Consider the following 21,603-nt stretch of genomic DNA (forward strand, 5'->3'; position numbering starts at 1 on the left):
ACCAAGGTTTGAACACAGGACCTCCTAAACCAACATGCTCCAATACCATCCTAAATCACCAATTGACCTAAAAGCTTAAGCTGATGAGTGAAGACAGATTTAATTACATATCATCTAACAATATAAAAGGTGTAATCTTTAGTAGAAAATGTAATGTAAGGGTTTTCTTTGTCCTTAAACTTCATGGTATCAGAGCTAAACTCTAGTCGTCAACCTTAACTATCGGAATCCTAGTCGCCGGTGTCGATCATCATCTCTCACAAGTGCATCCTCTTTTCGGCAACATCCCCATCAATAATGTCGTCTTAGTCATCGCTCGTTGAACATTGTTGATACTTCAACTTCATATCCTTCTTCTTGTCACTTATTCATTAACCAGTGTTTGTGTGTTGCAGTCATTACCTTCATTTTCAAGTTGTTTTTCGTCATCTACATTGTTGGCATATCTGTTGTCTTAGTGGAGAAAATTTAAGCATGGCGATTGAGCCAACTCCCAACCAAGTAGAAGCACCACAAAACACTATTGATCAGAGTGTAGGGTAATGGCACAAAGCTTGGCACCTAACATAGAAATGAAGCCCTTTATAGTAGACTTCTGAGCATGACATCACATAACGGGAAATGAAGCCTTGTTTTGGAATTATCTCGCTAGCACTTGCACAAGTAATTCTTTTGTGAAATTGTGGATGGCTCTTAGTCAAAAACTGCTAGGACACGTTCATTTCAAGTCACTCAAAATTTAATTATCTAAACTTTGTTTTACATGTGCCAGACTTGGATCCTAAGTTGGTCTCAATATATGAGCTAAGGACCTGAACTGTGTAACTAAATTTTATTCAAACTTATGTTGTTTTCCGAATTTGGAATCGAGGAAGATGGTTGGTAGTGCAAAACTTTGTTTAAGGCTCTATCTTCTCAATAATGATCAAGCCTCAAACCTTCATAAGCAAGCTCATTTAAACTTTCATATTTGTCTTCCTCTGTTCCTACTACCCAACTCAATTTATCTGTCAATAAAGATAGTGAAATTATGTTGTATGTTGTTCCACTATTAGTTAAGTCATCCTAGTTTGTTTGTATATTTCCAAACTGTTCCCCAATCCTACAAATAAAAGTACAACCCTTGTTCAACTGTGAGATTTGTTATTGCCAAGTGTAACGGTCATGCTTGTCCAGGGCCTGTTGCCCATGGTCGCATGCCCAATCCAACCCCCTTCTAGCTTACTTTCATATCCTGTATTGTATTAGTGTAGTTAGCTTGCTTTCTTTACATTTTCATTGTAAGTGACCACTCGCCCTTTTGCATATGCAAGGGCGCCAGTTGGCTTTTTGTTCAGAATGCACTATATGGGGATAAGACTAACCATCATTTCCTCATACCCGGAGTAGTACTCTATAAAGCCGTTGTTGTTGCTTATTGCTTTCTAGTCTACTACAATCTTTCTTTCTTTATTCACACTCACAAATCTTCTTACGAAAACCTTTTCTCTAAACCCGTTTTCTAAAACCGTTTTCCCTAAAACGGGGGTGGAGGTTGCAAGAGGCACTCGGTGTGCCATCGGCAGTTCGTAATCGAGTTGGCTGGCTTGTTCGTGAGCGGGAACAAGTGCCGCACAATCGCTAAGAGAAGCTTCCGAAAGAACGATTGTGACAGTTGGTATCAGAGCCAAGTTGGCTTATAGAGGAAAGATCAGTGATCATGTCGGCGACGAAGAACCTGAACAAGTCCCATGTGGACAGATTAGTAGAGATGGAAGAACAAATGCTCTACCTGAGAGAGGTCCCAGATAATGTTCGTTTCCTTGAGACTCGGCTACAAGAAGTTGCCGAGAAAGCCAATGGAATTGATGCGGTGGTAGGCCGCCTAGATGGATTACCCGTCAGAGAATTGATGATGAGGGTAGAGACCCTCGAGACCAAGACAGTACGATCCGGCAGCTTTGAACGAGGCGATAGCTCCTCGGGCTCTGTTGCCCACATAGAGGAGCGTGTCGAAGAGCTGGACAGCTCCCAAAAAGCAATACTTCAGATGGTAACCGATTTATCTGAAGACTTTCGATCGGCCCTGGATGTCGTCAGAGCCGAGATAGCGGATGTGAGTGCTAGAGTGAATCTCACCATCCGAGCGGTAGGGAACCAAGCCCCACCTGGGGGAGCAATGGCAGTGAGCCGAATAAAAATCCCAGAACTGAAACCCTTCTGTGGGGTGCGAGAAGCGAAAGCCCTGGAAAATTTTATCTTCGACCTTGAGCAATACTTCAAGGCGACGAACACAGTGACTGAAGAGTTGAAAGTCACAATAGCAACGATGCATCTAGTTGAAGATGCGAAATTGTGGTGGAGATCACGATTTACAGACATACAGGAAGGACGCTGCACTATTGATACTTGGGATAGATTGAAACAAGAACTTCGTTCGCAGTTCTTCCCTGAAAATGTCGAGATCTTGGCTCGACGAAAACTCCGAGAGCTAAAGCAAACAGGTAACATCAGGGACTATGTAAAACAGTTTGCAGGACTCATGTTGGACATACGAGATATGTCTGAAAAAGACAAGGTCTTTTGCTTTGTGGAAGGGCTGAAACCGTGGGCAAAATCAAAACTATATGAACAGAGAGGACAGGATCTCCCCTCTGCCTAAGCGGCAGCTGAACAGCTGTACGACCTTAGCACTGACTCACAAGATGTGAGGAAACAATCAACTTCCTCCAATGGGGGAAACAGAAACAGCCGTTCCAGTCCTCCCAGACCTGGGGGAGGAGACAAGAACACAGGGGGGGACCGTAAATCATCCCAACCGAGATCAGGAAACAACTGGCGGGGGCCGCCACAACAGCATAACAATTACAATCGCCCCCTATCTTGTTTCATATGTAGAGGGCCACACAGGGCGGGCGAATGTCCAAATCGAACTGCGTTCAATGCTTTTCAAGCCACATTGGCCTCTACCTCCGAAGACAAGGCTGAACTGGAAGAGACGGTAACTGAGCCAGTGGCAGAAATTGAGAATCCCAGGATGGGGGCATTGAAATTCCTATCTGCACTTCAGAAGAATATGGGAAAGGCGACGGAGCCACTAGAGAAAGGTCTCATGTATGTGGACGCTTGGGTCAACCAAAGATCGGCCAAAACCACGATGGTTGACTCTGGGGCTACCCATAACTTCATGGCTGAAAGAGAAGCTCGCCGCCTGAACTTGAATTGGGAAAGAGATGCAGGGAAGATGAAAGCTGTGAATTCCGCAGCCCTACCAATTACGGGGATAGCGAAGAGAACTCCGGTGAAGTTAGGAGATTGGAAGGGCTTCGTTGACTTCGTAATTGTCAAGATGGATGATTTCGACGTGGTACTGGGAATGGAATTTCTGCTTGAACATAAAGTCATACCAATGCCCCTTGCCAAATGCTTAGTCATTACCGGATCTACACCGACCGTAGTCCAAGCCAGTATCAAGCAGCCAAATGGGGTGAGAATGATCTCAGCCCTCCAATTGAAGAGGGGCCTGGCCCACGACGAACCCACGTTCATGGCCATCCCGATAGAATCAGTTGAGTCCACTGAAGAGGAGATCCCCCAAGACGTTCTATTTGTCTTGGAAGAGTATCGGGACGTCATGCCGAAAAGCCTGCCCAAGTCCTTACCCCCACGAAGGGGGATTGACCATGAGATTGAGTTGTTGCCAGGGGCAAAGCCGCCTGCCAAGAATGCATATCGGATGGCCCCGCCAGAATTGGCTGAGCTTCGGAAACAGTTAGACGAGTTGTTAGAGGCAGGATTTATTAGACCGGCAAAGGCTCCTTATGGAGCCCCAGTACTGTTCCAGAAGAAGAAGGATGGGAGCCTCCGGTTGTGCATCGACTATCGGGCCTTGAATAAGCTCACAGTCCGCAACAAATATCCCCTTCCTATCATCACTGACTTATTTGATCAGCTTCACGGTGCTAAGTATTTCTCGAAGCTGGACCTACGGTCTGGATATTATCAGGTTCGAATTGCTGAAGGAGACGAACCCAAGACGACCTGTGTCACGAGATATGGAGCCTTCGAATTCCTCGTGATGCCCTTTGGCCTCACCAATGCTCCAGCAACGTTCTGTACCCTAATGAACCAAGTGTTTCACGAATACCTCGACAAATTCGTCATAGTATATCTTGATGACATTGTGGTCTATAGTGCCTCGTTGGAGGACCATCGACGTCACCTCCAACTAGTCTTTGAAAAGCTGAGGAGAAATCAGTTGTATGTAAAGAGAGAGAAGTGCTCCTTTGCCCAAGAGCGCATAAATTTCCTCGGCCACGTGATTGAGTGTGGTCGGATTGGTATGGAAGAGGGCAAGGTGGCCGCAATTAGAGACTGGAGGGTACCATCATCCGTGACCGAACTACGATCCTTCCTCGGACTAGCCAACTACTATAGGCGGTTCGTAGAAGGATTCTCGAGAAGAACAGGGCCATTAACCGAACTGTTGAAGAAGGATAGCCAATGGAGCTGGACTCCCGAATGTCAGGCCGCCTTTGAGGGCCTGAAGAAAGTGATGATTGAGGGGCCGGTCCTCGGAATTGCCGACGTGACCAAGCCATTTGAAGTAGAGACTGATGCTTCTGACTTCGCGTTGGGCGGTGTTCTCCTCCAAGACGGACACTCCATCGCGTATGAGAGTAGAAAACTAAATGATGCCGAACGGAGGTATGCCGCCTCCGAGAAAGAGATGTTAGCAGTAGTTCACTGCTTGAGGGCCTGGAGACAGTATCTCTTGGGGGCCAAGTTCGTGGTCAAGACCGACAATAACTCCATTTGTCACTTCTTCAACCAACCGAAGTTGTCGTCGAAACAGGCACGGTGGCAGGAATGTCTAGCGGAGTTCGACTTCCAATTCGAACATAGACCGGGGAAAAGCAACCAAGCGGCTGACGCTCTTAGCCGAAAGAGCGAACATGCGGCCCTGTGCATGTTCGCCCGCCTACAAGCAAGTACGTTGAGTGCAACAGTACGAGAAACTGTCAAAACTCACTTGACAAATGATACAGCGGCGCAGGCCATCTTACAGTTGGCCAGAGAGGGGAAGACACGCCAGTTCTGGGTGGAAGATGATCTACTATACACCAAAGGCAATCGCCTCTACATCCCCAGATCCGGGGAGTTACGAAGGTCGCTGATGAAGGAGTGTCACGACACACCGTGGGCAGGACATAATGGTTGGCAGAGGACTTATGCCCTTCTGAAGCAAGGCTACTATTGGCCAAGTCTTCGAGACGATGTCATGCAATTTACCAAGACTTGCCTTGTCTGCCAACAAGATAAGGTTGAAAGGGCGAAATTAGCGGGTCTGCTGGAACCCCTACCTGTGCCCTCTAGACCGTGGGAGAGTGTGTCTCTCGACTTCATCACCCATTTGCCCAAGGTGGGAGAGTTTGAATCGGTCCTTGTTATCATCGACCGGTTCTCGAAATATGCCACGTTCGTCCCAACGCCGAAAATGTGCACAGCCGTGATGACTGCTCAGCTGTTCTTCAAACACATCGTGAAATTATGGGGTGTCCCCATGAGCATTGTTAGCGATCGGGACGGAAGATTCACTGGGACATTCTGGACAGAATTGTTCAGAATATTGGGATCATCACTGAATATCTCCTCTAGCTATCATCCCCAAACTGACGGTCAGACGGAACGCTTCAACAGTATGCTCGAGGAATATCTGCGTCACTTTATCGACGCTAGGCAGAAGAACTGGGTCCAGTTGTTAGATGTGGCTCAATTCAGTGCCGCACAATCGCTAAGAGAAGCTTCCGAAAGAGCGATTGTGACACCAAGCATACTAGAAATTCTTATCCATGGACCGCATATAAGCCTCCAAGTTCCCTTTCCACTGATCCATAACGATGGATGAGGTTCTTCAATAATCGAAAACATCTCTGGGGCTAGATGGTTTGTTTCATCCGTTAATGATCATGCACAGGCTAGATGGGTCTTCTCAATGAAAGAAAAAATGTAAGCCTCAACAAATTTTCAAGCAATTCAGTAGAATGGTAAAAAAATTAGTGTCCTCAAAACAAACAATGTGAAAGAAGTTCTTAGTTCATCCTATGGTGCTTACCTATCATACCAAAGAATTATTAATCTTAGCTCTTGTGTGGCTAAATGCAAGAATCACCATCTCCTTGAAGTCACTCGATGATTGAAACTTTCTACTAATATTGTTGTATTGGGGAGAGCTAATGCTCATGGTCACATACTTAATAAATCATATGTCTTCTCATGTTCTGAACTTCTCCACTCCTCGTAAGGGCTTTCTTTCAAACATTTCCTCCATCTCCAAGTTCAGTCCCTGATTTGCTCATTCTCTATGAAGAAAATGTTTGAGTATATTTGGCTTATGTTTGGCATGTGGTAGAAAGTGCAGCACCATGGTTCAGGAGGTGCTCTTGAATCCCCTATTTATAGATAAAAAGGGAAAGTTTAGTGGCAGTCTTGTTCCTTCGTTGCATTGCGGAAAATTTGGCTTGAGAAAAATGGCATAATTTTAAGGGAGGTCGAAAGATCTAAGGAAGAGGTTTGGGAGGTCGTTAAGTATATTGCATCCTTATGGATGTTTATTACTTGTCCTTTTTGCAATTATGACCTTGGTTTGATCTTGTTGGATTGGAGTTCATCTTTTTGGCTAGTGTTTGGACTCTTTTCTTTTTTTCATTCGTTTTTTGTATTTCATTGTACATCCTCTTATTTTTTTCTAAATGAAAGTTCAGTTTCTTAAAAAAATAAAATAAAATAAAGAGAGAGTCATTATGGGGATAAGACCAGAGGAGAGACCCATTCTAATATATCATGATCCAAGAATTTTCTCCTTAAATCAAGAAATAACACGGAAAATTAAATTGGTCCTCAGAGTCTTCAATGGTAGCATGTTTCACATAGAAAGAGAATCATAAAGCCTAAGAAAAACAGGCCCATTACCAATCCACCAATCCAACCAAAAATGAGGGGATTTACCATTGTTGACAAATGATGTAGATTCTAGAGTCAATCGAGTTTTTGAACTTAAGAGATAAAATATATATTGCCATAAGGATACTAAACCGGCCTATAGAGAGATTACTCTGCCTAGGAGGTTAGAAAAACTTCGTACAGTCTAAGTTGAGGAAGATTTTCATTATCAGTACCAAGCTCACACCATTTTGCAAACCCACAGCAAGAGAAAAATTGCTACTCATGGAAGATAGATCTGATTAGCCGGAGGAAGAAAAATTATGGATATGGATCACTGAAGCAACGGAGTTTTCATAGATAAGTAAAAACAACACAGAACAAGATCAAATGGATCATCTCTTTCTGAGTTACCTGTATACAAAGAATAGCAGCAACCCGAACCTTGCCATTCTGAATGATGTCAGCATCTCTGCCTGGCCCGTCACTGTCATGATCAGAATCTGAAGATATCAAATCACAGTTAAGAGACTCTGCAGCCATTGAACTCTGCAAATTTTGAGCATTGGCCTGCTTCTTATTTAAATTTTCTCTTCTCCGCATGTGAGGGGGCCTATATGCATTATGATTTTCCTTTTTTGGTTCCTCCAAACCAGACTTGGTACTAGTCAAACTAGGTTCTTTCCCTTGATTACCAACTGAACAAGCAAGCAGGGGCCTATTAGAAAACCCATACGCAAAGAACATGCGCAATGCTGCTACAAAAGCTGACACCTGAAAGAAAAATAACGTAAAAAAAGATGCTTCAGTAAGTAAGCAATCTCAATTTAGGTCTCGAAGTGTAGTTTTATTCCTTACATGGTCAGAAAGGGAGCCTTTGGGTTCTGCTATAACCAAATGAAGACATCTCAGAAGAGACAGATAGTACCTGCAGAACAGAAAACACCAACGCATGAATCATTCTTTTTTTTAATAAGAAACCAAGCTTAGTTACAAGGCAAACAAAAAAGAACCCCCGAGAAACAACCAAACCCCCTCCCAAATACAAAAAGGGGTTTGTTTCACTAATTTGAAAATGGGCCAAGATAAGGGATTACAATTTCTCACTAGGAAAGGTGGATGATGGGGTAAGCAAATGCTTGTTTCATGCAGTTTAAATTGAAACTCTTGGATAAAGTTGAAGCAAAACGGAATGCAAAACGCATAAACTCTAATAAAGCCAATGAAATGGCTGTTGCCTGGGTAAATGATGTAAGCCTTAGGGACTTCATTATGTACTCGTGATAAGTTTCTTATTTTAATTTGTTAAATCATCGATTGAAGCTTTTGAGTGAAGGTAAATTTAATATTATATCATCTCACACTCCCCCTCACTTGTGGGCTTGAAATGTGTAAAGAACCCCAATTAGTGGAAATCAATATTTATTCGGAGGAAATAAGATTATAGAGTTTTGAGCACATAACCTCCTAGACCACCTACTCTAATTCCATGTTAAATACCCAAAAGCTTAAGCTGATGGATGAAGGCAAATTTAATATTATATTATCTAACATAATTGATGAATCAAAAGTAACATATCTCTCTAAAGATAATGAACACTTATGATATTAAAACATTGTTGAAGCTGTATACCTGGACATCACATTGTCTTCAACAAGTAAGCTAGTAGATGCCAAGAAATCCATTAATTTTCGAATAACCTATGAACAAAAGAATCAAGCTCAACAAGTTATCTGCAGTATTGAAGGTTACCATGCCAGCTGAAATATTTTACATTTATCGCAAAACTGTTAAGATTAACAATTATAAGATTACATCTTGAATTCAATGTAGAGGAAGTTGTTCGACTTGATTAGGTTGTGGTGTTACATTCTTTTAAAGGAAGGCAACAAAAGAGTTCTGATTTAGCATGCAGAGTTTTTCTTTGAGCAGTTTGGTTTATGCTTTGCTAGGCATAGGGGATGCAAGGAAATAATTGAGAAGATCCTTTCATTCATCAGCCCTTTTGCAAGAAAAGGAGATTTACATGACTCGGGATGTGTTGTTTTACAGGGTTTTGGAGACAAAGCAATGGTGAAACTTTTAAAGACTTGAGAAAACTTTGTATGATGTTCGGTCTCTCATTCAGTTCTATGTTATTTTGTAAAAGGCAGTAACGAAGTCCTTTTATAATTATCCATTAAGGGGTTTGAGTTGGTTATTATAGTATATGGGTTATAATGGTCTACAAAGTATAATAGTTTTTGTTTAGAATGCATTTTAGTAGGATTATAATAGTTTGTGTTTAAAGTGCAGACTATTTTAGTCTTGGTAAGAAATAGTAAACATTGTCACAAAGAGGGAAAGAGATGATGAGTAGGAGTAACAAAGAGGAATCTTAAATAGTAATATAGTAGTTAATGTAAGGTTATAATAATTGAAAACACCAACCATTATAATTGGTGTCCCAAACATGAAATAGGCAATAGCCCAATCCACCTACTTGAAGTTGGGGGTGTTGGTCTTATTTAACTTGACTGAAGACCTTTTTTGTTGTTTACCTCCTTTTCTGTGGATTGTCATTTTTGTGTGCCCCATTTTTTTTCTTTTTTCTTTTTTTATTCTTTCCTCAATGAAAGTTTTGATTATTCATCCAAATAATAATAATAATACACTATTTTCTTATTGGCTAACTGCCTATATATTGCTTGCAAAGCATTCAAATTAAATATATCTCAATTTTCCTACAAATGCATATACGAAAAACCAGGAAGGTAGCAGAATTGTTTCTACCTGAATTGTTGACTTCCAAACATCAACTGGAAAATATGACCCCAGACTTGTGATGGCCTGACTAAGTAGATCAAAGGCTACGGCCTGAACATCCCATAAACTATTACATTTGGGTACACTTTTCACAACTTCAGCAGTACAACCATGTCTAATGATTGAATTTGACGAGGGGAATACTGCCGATTGAGAGCCAGTAATCACAGAAAGCAAGAACTTTGAGAGCTGAATATCTTCTGCTGGTAAGAACTTGCGCTGTTGTAAACAGATGACGTGTCTGCCAAAAAAAGGTAGACAATTAATTATGTCCACAAAAGGGAAAACAAGGTACCAGATATAAAACATCAAATCATGACCAAACAACAACTTTGAACCTCTATAGTACAAGAAATCCCAAGAGAAGCTATGAAGTGTGCATTCATGATTCAACCAAACAGCAGCTAAGGCTTCCCTTCTATATTCAAAAATTACCTTATTTCTCTTTCCATATGCACCAAAAAGATTATCAAAAACCACCATGAATTAATTTTTCCCCTCATTCATCTTTAGGAACTCTTTCTCTATAACACGAAAACCTCCAGATACTTTGGGTAACCAACCTAGCTACTAATACTATACAGATCTCATCAAATTCACTCAGATGAGCAAACATCACTTTGGCCCCAAATGACAAAAATACTGACCCAGTGGGCAGCAGTGAAAGAAGCAAGAAAGAGTAGTATTTCCCCAAGCTAACAGAGGAGAAAAGGGAAGCTAACCTTACAATCTCCAGAGATTCCAAGACAGGCCTGATTAGAGCATAATTTCCTGGAATATTGAGCTTTCCAAGTAGGATTTGGATCACATCTCCAAAATATCGAATGAGCAGGTTCCAAGATGAAGAACTAAATTCAAGAGCAACTTGATGAGAAATACCGTGGATCTGCATTGGGTGCAAGAATATTAATAATTAGAGGAAACTGAGAATTCAGAAGAGCATTGGCAGGGCCAGAACCACATAAAGACAGCAAGGTTATCCCCATTGAAAAACATTTATGTTTAAAAAATGCACTACTTGAATTCTTTGTCATGCAGAAATGTAGATATTTGAACTACTATATTTTACTTGATTATAGTAATTTAAACCTTAACTTTAGCAGGCCGCTTGTTTATGAAATATGTTCAATGTGTGTTACACACATTTTCTCAGTGACTTTAAATGCAAATCATCTTCCATATAGATATACAATGAAGCTTTCCACTATATTCAACCTGTCTGAAGTCAGACAAAATATCTTCCCACTAAATATTCAACTTTCACATACATAGTTATTATGACGAGGAATGAAACTAAACCGACAGTGTGAATTTGCATGTCTCAAACAGCATTTGGCATTTGATGATGAACTTGCATCACATCAAGTAGAGACCATCAAGTTTGTTTGGTCCCTTGCTAGATTCTATGTTTCTTTGTGGGCTTCAGTTACAAAACATTTTTTGTAATTATTCTCTTAACTATATTTCACTTGATTGGAGGCCTTTTTGTAGGTAGCCTCCTCTCTTTTATGGGCTTCCCCTTTTTTTATTCCGGTGTATTCTTTCCTCTTTTTTCTTTTTCTTTTTTTTTTTTTTCCTCAATAAAAATGTGGTTATTCATCGTTAATAACAAATTATATACATATCAAGTAGAGACTTATCAGTTCTTGAGAACGGTCACCAATAAAATTGAAGTTTCAATCACTTAACCCAATAATATTTGCTTAACCCATTGCATTCTCTAAAGTACTGATTGATAATTCATGATCTTTCAACTAAAGCTTCTTTATAATGGAATGAATTTATATATCAATCAATATTGCAATAGTGTGATATATATAATTATCCTTCCCAAAGGCTGAAACGTTAGGTCTCTCTGATAACTAGGGTAATTTTCATTTCCCAGACTTAAATCAGAAAGAATTTATTCTAATTTCTAAACATCACACAGAACCCACTTTCACACGCCAAATAGGTCTTGATCGAATTGTTGGCGTTATTCTTAACAGATGCGCGAAAATAAACTAACAGAACAAACTTCCCAATTTCATCGTTCTAGCTCTACCCCTAGGAAATTGGTCGGAAAGAAGAAAAAAGGAATAATAGAAATCGAAAATGTGAATTGCACCAGATGTATGATATCTGCGAAGACAGGGACAATGTCTTGCACGGAGTCGGAAGCAGAAGTAGCCACTTCTAAGAGAAACAGCAGATCTGATGAAACCTATGCACACAAAGAAGGAGCAACAAAACGATGTTTATGCATTGGAGAACCTCGAGTAAGATAAATAGAAGAAATGAGAAAATTGTACTTCTGGTGGAGGAAGGTAGCGCGCGGCGGCGATTAAGGAGTCGGAGTGCGAGAAGATGGTGTCGTAGAGAAGTTGGGAAATTGAGGTTGAAGAAGAGATCGATTCGTCTCTCAGAGTCAGAAACGCCGTCCTCCACGACCTTACTGAAGACGCTGAGGACGATGACGGCGTGGCCATTCCCGGCAATTAGCCTTCAACTCTTCAACTCCGGCAACTACCCTTCAACTCTTCAACTCCGGCAATTACCCTTCAACTCTTCCACTCCGGCGATGTAGTCCATCCCCGCGCTAGCGGGAAATTTTTTAATACTATGCGAACTGCAACTCTACTTTCTTTCATAATTTTCTTCAAGATTTCATTGGACGATATATTAATTTATTGTTATTTTAGTTTAGTATAATTTAATGAAATTTCTTACAAATGTAAATTTATAAATAGTTGGAAATCAAAAGTATTTATAAATTATAAAGACTAAATCAAAAAAATACTTATAAATCGGTTCTTACTCCTCCGCTGAATACCCCAATGAATGTAGCTCGTTCAAATGTTTCTTTTCTTCCAACCCCAATTTCCTAACTCTCAAACTCGATTTCCCAACCCTACGTTTCACCCTCAAATGGCCCCCCTTGTTCAACAATTTTTTAATAACCATCAATATCATTCCTATCAAACTCCAACCTATCCTAATCTTCTTCCTCGTCCCGTGTATCCTGCCTTCCCCTTATATTTTCGACCCTTCTACAGCTGCTCACCATTAAACTGAATGGCACCAATTATCTTATCTGGAAGACCCAACTGCTCAATCATGTTATTGTCAATGGGCTTGAAGGCTTTCTGGATGGCCAAGGTCCCGGTCCCCCTCAGTTTCTTGATGTGAATCAGACTCAGGACAGTGATTATTATACTTACTAGCAATGATTAAATAGAATTATGTTGGATTTACTCCTCCTTATTTAAAGAAAAAATGGATGAAATCGTGTCTTTACAAACTGCTCATGAAATCTGGGAGTCTCTTAGCCGTATGTATGACTCCAAAACCACTGTTGGGATTATGGGTCTTAAAGTTGAATTATTCAAAATAAGAAAAGATAGTTAATTTATTACTCAGTATTTGTATCAGATTAAGGAAATTGTGGATCATTTTGCTGCTATAGCGAAGCCTATTTCATATAGGGGTCATTTGGGTCACATTTTGGAAGGTCTAGTTGTTGAGTACAATGCCTTCGTCGCCTCCATATAGAACTGTGTTGATATTCCGTCTTTTGAGGATGTGTGCAGTCTTCTTCTAGCCTATGAGGCATGACTTGGAAAACAAACTTCAATTGAGCAATTAAATTTAGCCCATGCTCACTTCAGTAGTCTTTCCATTCAGCAAAATAATAAAAAGTCCCCACATAAGTTTTCCCTCAATTTTCCCTAAACTTTCCCCACCTTAAGTCCTTTTCTCCTTCCCCTATCCCCACTAACTCTCCTGGTGTCTTAGGTAGATCGCAATCTCCCTCTAATTCTCATTGGCCTTCTAAAAATTAATCCTAAAAGATTTAATGTCAAATTTGTAACAAACTTGGCCACTCTGCTCTTACTTGTTATCAACTCCCCCGTTTTCCTTATCAACCCACCTCTCCCCAAGCTCATTTATAAATGGAAACCTTTCACCAAATTGTCTACCCATTTCGGATTTTGCATCCATGGTCTCTTTGATACCTCCCACCTCGATGAAAGTTAGTTCATAGACTCGGAAGGCTACTCAATGTATGTCTCATTATGCATTTAGTTTCTCTCAAACTCTTCCTTATTATGGTGGTGAACAATTGAGGCATTTGAATTTCTCGAAATGGAAGCAATTAAATGCGTTATATTTCTAATTTCGTTTTATAAATGGAAACATTTCACCAAATTGTCTACCCATTTCGAATTCTGCATCCATGGTCTCTTTGATACCTCCCACCTCAATGAAAGTTAGTTCATGGACTCGGAAGGCTACTCAATGTATGTCTCCTTATGCATTCAGTTTGTCTCAAACTATTCTTATTATGGTGGTGAATAATTGAGGGATTTGAATTTCTCGAAATGGAAGCAATTAAATGCGTTATGTTTCTAATTTCGTTTTACAAAACATTACAATGCAAAGGACGGAACAAATAGGATAAACCAATTTATACTTAAGCATGCTTCTACTGAAATAATACAAAAAGGAAAGGTGAGAGAACCAAATATCAGATTCACTCTCTGTGGAAGAAGACAACTCCAACTCTCTGCACATAAAAATATGAGAGAAAAATAGGGGGAGGGAGTTTTAATTAAATTAAATTAATAATAATATACAATAACTACTTTATTATATATATGTATACTATATGTTATATCAAATATAACATATAAACTATAGTTTTTATATTGTATCGAATACAATATAACCTATGTCTTATTTTCTCTCATTAATACACGGCATTTAATATAAATATATTAAATTTAATTATGAATCTCATTCACATAATTAGTATTTGAATCATATTCAAACATTTAATTCCTCTAAACTTAATTATGTTATTTAATATAAATAATATTTATACTAAATTTAATTATACGAATCTCATTCGTATAATTAGTATGTCACACTCCCTCCCAAGTTTACTTATTTAACCCAAAAGGAGGCGTGATGACAACAAATACCACTCTTTCATGACATCTATTGCCTAACTCTACTAGCTCATTTTTAACAAATAAACTTGCAGTGGAATTTTAAGAAAACAACTGGAAGTGTAACTCATTTTCAAAACCAGTTTATACACTTTTAAATAAACTTTTATAACAATAGTCCCATCCCAACTACAAACTTAATCTAGCAATATTTTAACTCGTGGCAGACCTCGACTTCTCGCAGCAACCTGAACCCTTCTGCTACCTGCAAGGAAGACATGAGAGAAAAACGTAAGCCTTTAAGCCCAGTGAGTGGTAACAAATTTACAAGTTTCTTTCAACTCATAAACATATAAACAAATCACAACACGAGGTTTTCACAAACCTCCATCTTGAATGAACTTGTTCTCAACTCTACCTACATACACGGTAGATAGTCAAAACGATTACTCATTATAACTACTTATTGCCTTATGTGCACATAGTCCCCCTCTTATGGGCTCAGAAGCTAGGCCCGTCGACCCTCTAACTATTCCATGCAAGGTTCCTCCTACAGACTCAGGAACTAGGCCTCTCGGCCCTCTAACCATCCCATGAGAGTCTATCTCGAGCTCAAGAGCTAGATCCGTTGACCCCCTGACCATCGCGACACATGTTTTCCTCATGGCTCCGACCATTTATTCATAACAATAGCATATAATTTAAAATATATATTTTATTCATTTTGAAGCTGAGCTTTCTCATTATTTCCTAACTCTACTAGCTCATTTCGAACCCTATTTCATATTCATTTTGAAGCTCAAATTTCTCATTATTCCAGTCCTTATTTTGAGATACTTCCTTCTACAAACATGTTTAGAAATGTCTTAACTTACTCACCTTGAAATTTGTCCTTCAAATTTCAACGTGAAAGTTTTGAGTCTCAAGATTTCTCCATCTGGCCCGATTGTCCCTTATTATGTAACCATCTCTCGGTTTCCTTCAATTTTGGCAGCCCTTTACTTAGAATTTCCTTATAGAAATACTCATCATAAACCATATTCAATTTAAAAAGATTTTGGCTTAAGAATCACTCGATTTGCACAAGTAGTTTGAGAGAACTCCTCGTTTGAACTTGGTGTTGTTGTTTGCCCGCACAGCCTGAACAACTCTTGTACCTTCTGCCTTGACCAACGCAAGGGTTTTCACTATCAACGCAAGCCCCTTCCTGATTAACGCAAGGCTCCCTCTGAACTTGCTCTCAAATACTCTTTTTAATGTCTTTTTGAAGTGTGTTGTGAGTTGAAGTGAAAACCTTGGGTACTATTTATAGGCGTTCGAACTTTTCCTAGCTTTGACACCTCCTGCTTGTTTGCATGTCTAAGTGTCTTCTACTTATGCTGCCAACGCCAATCCTTGCTACATCAAGACTAAAATGTCCACACCACCTTCAACCAACGCAACTCCTTTAGCTTGCATGTCTTCTCATGCATCCACCTCAATTTGCATGAAATATAAGACATCCATTTGTTAGCCACATGTTCAGATGAGTTTAGCAGCTCCACCTTGCTCTCCAAGTTTTCCTTATCATCACATAACTATTTTATGGCCGCATGTTTGCTTGAACGCATGCTCGGCCGACACATCACCTCTCATGCACCACAGTAACCTCAACACCATCACATACCCTTGGCCACATATCCTTTCGCATGGCTTACCTTTGGCTTATGCATCCATCAAGATCACCACATCTCCTTCATCGCATGCCACTCATATCAACCTTGTCCTATGCACCCATGATGCCTTTTCTAACCTCGAATGACCTTGGCGCATAATCAACCTTAACGCATATCACACCACCACCGCATGGCCAAGCTTTATTAACGCATGACTAGGGCCCTTCAACGCATAACTAATCTCGGCCATAACACTCTTAGCCAACAACTCCATGCACCCAACATGTTTCTCATGTTGGGTTTTATGTCCTAAAAACTCGCAGTTTGTAAAATGATAAACATTTTCTAGTATACTTGTTATTGATCTCATAAATTGTATGAAAGTCTAAATCCAATAAATTAAGACCCATGACTATTGTATGAGTACTTGAACTTTATGTGGAGACATAAGAGTGGATCAGGTTCGAGTAAATAATCAAAATGATTTATGGTACATGAATGAGGTTGGGTACCTTATTCTGGTGACACCATTGGATATGGTCTACTCTGTAGTTGTTACAAAGAGTTGTAAAATGTTACATACGGTGTGATCCTAATTTGTACATGTTATGACATGAGGAGTGGGAGCGTCCTATGCAATAAGTTTGCATAAGATATGGACCAAGGAATAAGTCACTCTTACTTTATAACGTTGTTTACTGTTTAAGACTGACTATTTCACCTGGATGACCTAGGTAACTCGATCTTAATCCTGAGCTAACTATGAACTTCTATTTATTCGGGATTGTCCTTAGATTTGCATAATTGAGGGTTGGCTCAACAGCGCCGGCTCAATAAGGCTCCCATTTTAGGGTAAGACCGAATGGATAGCTGGGGACATAGGGTGCAAGATGGAGTTCACGCCTACCCGATTTAGGGATAGGAGAAAGGTTGTTCTCTCAAGTACTAAATCCAGGTCTTGAACAAGGGGCCCCACTCTCTCACTGGGTTGAGAGAGTTTGGTTTGGTGATTGGATCACAAACCAGTTGTTCATTAGAGGATCAGTAGGGACTTGAGGAATAAGACATAATCTCGGGGGTAAAATAGATATTTGACCCAACCGTTATTACGAACAACCTATGAAGGGTCGACTTCCGATTATGGTTAAATCATGTAGACATAATATATCTACAGTGAGGGGAGTGCAACTATGGGCTTTAATGAAATGACCCATTAATTAACGAATGGAGATTAATCTGGCCTAATGAGTTTAGCCAATTAATCTCGGATCGTTGGAGCCCATGATCTGTAGGTCCTCGAGGTAAGTTAATTTGAAATGTTCAAATTAGAATTAAGGGAATTAGTAATTATATGAGACATAATTATGTATAATTTTAGAATTGAACAGTATAGGAGAATTTATATATTTAAATATGATTTAAATATATAAAGATGGATATGTGTTAAAATTAATTTAATATTTGATATTAAATTAATTAAGTTTTATTTATTAATTAATTTATGAAATTAATTAATTTTTCATTTTTTAAAATCAAATAGATTTTTAAATCAAAATTTGATTTTTGGATAAAATTGAAAAAAGAAAAGAAAACTAAAACACAAATAGAAAAATGAGTTTTTCCATTATCCATCATTTAACTAGTTCACACATGAAGCAACCATTTTGCCTTGTCTTCTCCAAGCATGAGCTGCAACCCATGCAACTCTTCTTTTTGCATATTGATCTGCAATATAATGAGAAGATTGGAGTGAAAATCGGGCTTGTAATCAAAAGGTTTTTGAGAGAAAAACTGGTTTGAAGAAAGGTTCTTCAACCTTGTTGCAGTAGTGAGCTTTTCTCCTTCATCCCTTGATTCAAGCTTGTTTTGAGTCCCACAACTCAATCTAGAGCACCAAGAGAATAGTGGGAAAGATCTTGAGGTGGTCTACAACATGATATGAAGAAGATTGCAGCTAGAGATGGAGCTTTGAAGAAGTTCTTCAAGAGGTATGTCTTGAAACCTATTTTTCTATAGAAGCGTGCTTTATATTATGCCAAAATTAGTGAATTTGAATGCTTAGATGATCCTTGTTCTTCCGCTTCATTTGATACAATCCTACATCTCATGCCCCGCCTAGTCATATGCGTCAAACTGGCTTCTCATAGACCAAATGACCACATTCTCCTTCCCATGTCTAACCTTATGATTGGCGCATACTTCATAGGCTATCGCATAGTGCCACAATCGCTCTTTCGGAAGCTTCTCTTAGCGATTGTGCGACACTTGTTCCCGCTCACGAACAAGTCAGCCAACTCGAATACGGACTGCCGATGGCATACCGAGTGCCATTCGCAACCTCCATCCCCGTTTTAGGGAAAACGGTTTTAGAAAACGGGTTTGGAGAAAAGGTTTTCGTAAGAAGTTTTTGTGAGTGTGAATAAAGAAAGAAAGATTGTAGTAGACTAGAAAGCAATAAGCAACAACAACAGATTTATAGAGCACTACTCTGGGTATGAGAAAGTGATGGTTAGTCTTATCCCCATATAGTGCATTCTGAACAAAAAGCCAACTGGCGCCCTTGCATATGCAAAAGGGCGAGTGGTCACTTACAATGAAAATGTAAAGAAAGCAAGCTAACTACACTAATACAATACAGGATATGAAAGTAAGCTAGAAGGGGGTTGGATTGGGCATGCGGCCATGGGCAACAGGCCCTGGACAAGCATGACCGTTACATTCTCCCCCACTTAATTAGTTGACGTCCCCGTCAACCGACCTTGTTCAAAACCTGCAATGGCTGGAGCTGCATTCTTCAAGTCTTCGGCCCGCTCCCAACTGATCTCTTCGTCGGGGAGATCCTTCCATTTCACTAAGAACTCTGTCAGTTCTCGTCTGGGTCTTCCAATACGGCGCGTACGTTTATCCAAGATTTGTGCAACTTCTTTCTCAGCAGAACTCTTCATCGTGACCGGTGGGCGCCTTAGCATGTTTCGCTGTTCATCCTCGACATCGGGATGATAGGGCTTCAGGATACTGACATGGATGACAGGATGAATCTTCATCCATGAGGGTAACTGAACCCTGTATGAGGTTCTCCCGACCTTCTCAATTACCTCTACTGGACCTTCATATTTCCTTACTAGCCGTTGGTCTCTCTGGCCTCGGAAACGAAACTGTTCCGGTCGTAGCTTGATCAGGACCTTGTCCCCAGCTTGAAACTCAAGGGCCCTCCGCTTCTTATCAGCCCACTTCTTCATCCTCTTCGATGCTCTTTCTAGGTAGGCGCGAGCGATCTCAGAGGTTTTGCTCCACTCTTTAGTGAAGTTATATGCCTGAGGACTTTTGCCTGCATAAGGGTGGTCCACCAAGTGTGGCATGAGTGGCTGTCTGCCGCACACCACTTCGAAGGGCGTTTTTCCGGTCGCGGAACTCTGTTGGCTATTGAAGCTGAACTGAGCCACATCTAACAACTGGACCCAGTTCTTCTGCCTAGCGTCGATAAAGTGACGCAGATATTCCTCGAGCATACTGTTGAAGCGTTCCATCTGGCCGTCAGTTTGAGGATAATAGCTAGAGGAGACATTCAGTGTTGACCCCAATATTTTGAACAATTTTGTCCAGAATGTCCTAGTGAATCTTCTGTCCCGATCACTAACAATGCTCGCGGGGACGCCCCATAATTTCACGATGTGTTTGAAGAACAGCTGGGCAGTCATCACGGCTGTGCACATTTTCGGCGTTGGGATGAAAGTGGCATATTTTGAGAACTGATCGATGATAACAAGGATCGATTTGAACTCTCCCACCTTAGGCAAATGGGTGATGATGTCGAGAGACACGCTCTCCCATGGTTTAGAGGGCACAGGTAGGGTTCCAGCAGACCCGTTAATTTCGCCCTTTCGACCTTATCTTGTTGGCAGACAAGGTAAGTCTTGGTAAATTGCATGACATCGTCTCGAAGGCTTGGCCAATAGTAGCCTTATTTGAGAAGGGCATAAGTCCTCTGCCAACCATTATGTTCTGCCCACGGCGTGTCGTGACACTCCTTCATCAGCGACCTTCGTAACTCCCAGGACTTGGGGATGTAGAGGCGATTGCCCTTGGTGTATAGTAGATCGTCTTCTACCTAGAACTGGCGTGTCTTCCCCTCTTTGGCCAACTATAGGATGGCCTGCGCCGCTGTGTCGTTTGTCAAGTGAGTTTTGACAGTTTCTCGTACTGTTGTACTCAACATACTTGCTTGTAGGCGGGCGAACATGCACAGGGTCGCATGTTCGCTCTTTCAGCTAAGAGCATCGGCCGCTTGGTTACTTTTCCCCGGTCTATGTTCGAATTGGAAGTCGAACTCCGCTAGACACTCCTGCCACCGTGCCTATTTCGACGACAACTTTGGTTGGTTGACGAAGTGACAAATTGAGTTGTTGTCGGTCTTGACCACGAACTTGGCCCCCAAGAGATATTGTCTCCAGGCCCTCAAGCAGTGAACTACTGCTAACATCTCTTTCTCGGAGGCGGCATACCTCCGTTCGACATCATTTAGTTTCCTACTCTCATACGCGATGGGGTGTCCGTCTTGGAGGAGGACACCGCCCAACGCGAAGTCAGAAGCATCAGTCTTTACTTCAAATGGCTTGGTCACGTCGGCAATTCCGAGGATCGGCCCCTCAATCATCACTTTCTTCAAGCCCTCAAAGGCGGCTTGACATTCAGGAGTCCAGCTCCATTGGCTATCCTTTTTCAACAGTTCGGTTAATGGCCCTGTTCTTCTCGAGAATCCTTCTACGAACCGCCTATAGTAGTTGGCTAGTCCGAGGAAGGATCATAGTTCGGTCACGGATGATGGTACCCTCCAGTCTCTAATCGCGGCCACCTTGCCCTCTTCCATACCAATCCGACCACACTCAATCACGTGGCCGAGGAAATTTATGCGCTCTTGGGTAAAGGAACACTTCTCTCTCTTTACATACAACTGATTTTTCCTCAACTTTTCGAAGACTAGTTGGAGGTGATGTCGATGGTCCTCCAGCGAGGCACTATAGACCACAATGTCATCAAGATACACTACAACGAATTTGTCGAGGTATTCGTGAAACACTTGGTTCATTAAGGTACAGAAATTTACTGGAGCACTGGTGAGGCCAAAGGGCATCACGAGGAATTTGAAGGCTCCATATCTCATGACACAGGTCGTCTTAGGTTCGTCTCCTTCAGCAATTCGGACCTGATAATATCCAGACCGTAGGTCCAGCTTCGAGAAATACTTAGCACCGTGAAGCTGATCAAATAAGTCAGTAATGATAGGAAGGGG

At 40.9% G+C, this 21,603-nt stretch overlaps 1 protein-coding gene across 4 annotated transcripts in view; it reads right to left on the reverse strand.

Annotated features, from left to right (window-relative positions):
- Window positions 1–12,375, reverse strand: part of LOC120068002 (ARM repeat superfamily protein) — a 67,669-nt gene extending 55,294 nt beyond the window's left edge. For all 4 annotated transcript variants that reach the window (XR_016525305.1, XR_005479066.2, XM_039019660.2 and 1 more), the window contains exons 1-7: window positions 12,019–12,375; window positions 11,835–11,930; window positions 10,450–10,613; window positions 9,695–9,968; window positions 8,555–8,622; window positions 7,780–7,849; window positions 7,336–7,695 (exon numbers count right to left, since the gene is read on the reverse strand). Coding sequence is in view for 2 of the 4 variants with exons in the window: in XM_039019660.2 (XP_038875588.1) it covers window positions 7,336–7,695; window positions 7,780–7,849; window positions 8,555–8,622; window positions 9,695–9,968; window positions 10,450–10,613; window positions 11,835–11,930; window positions 12,019–12,195 (1,209 nt within the window). In the remaining 2 variants the exon portion in view is untranslated. The remainder of the gene's footprint in view (window positions 1–7,335; window positions 7,696–7,779; window positions 7,850–8,554; window positions 8,623–9,694; window positions 9,969–10,449; window positions 10,614–11,834; window positions 11,931–12,018) is intronic.
- Window positions 12,376–21,603: the final 9,228 nt, after the last annotated feature.

This window comes from Benincasa hispida, chromosome 12 (assembly GCF_027475165.1).
Source record: "Benincasa hispida cultivar pf3 chromosome 12, pf3_genome.v1.1, whole genome shotgun sequence".
Taxonomy (NCBI): domain Eukaryota; kingdom Viridiplantae; phylum Streptophyta; class Magnoliopsida; order Cucurbitales; family Cucurbitaceae; genus Benincasa; species Benincasa hispida.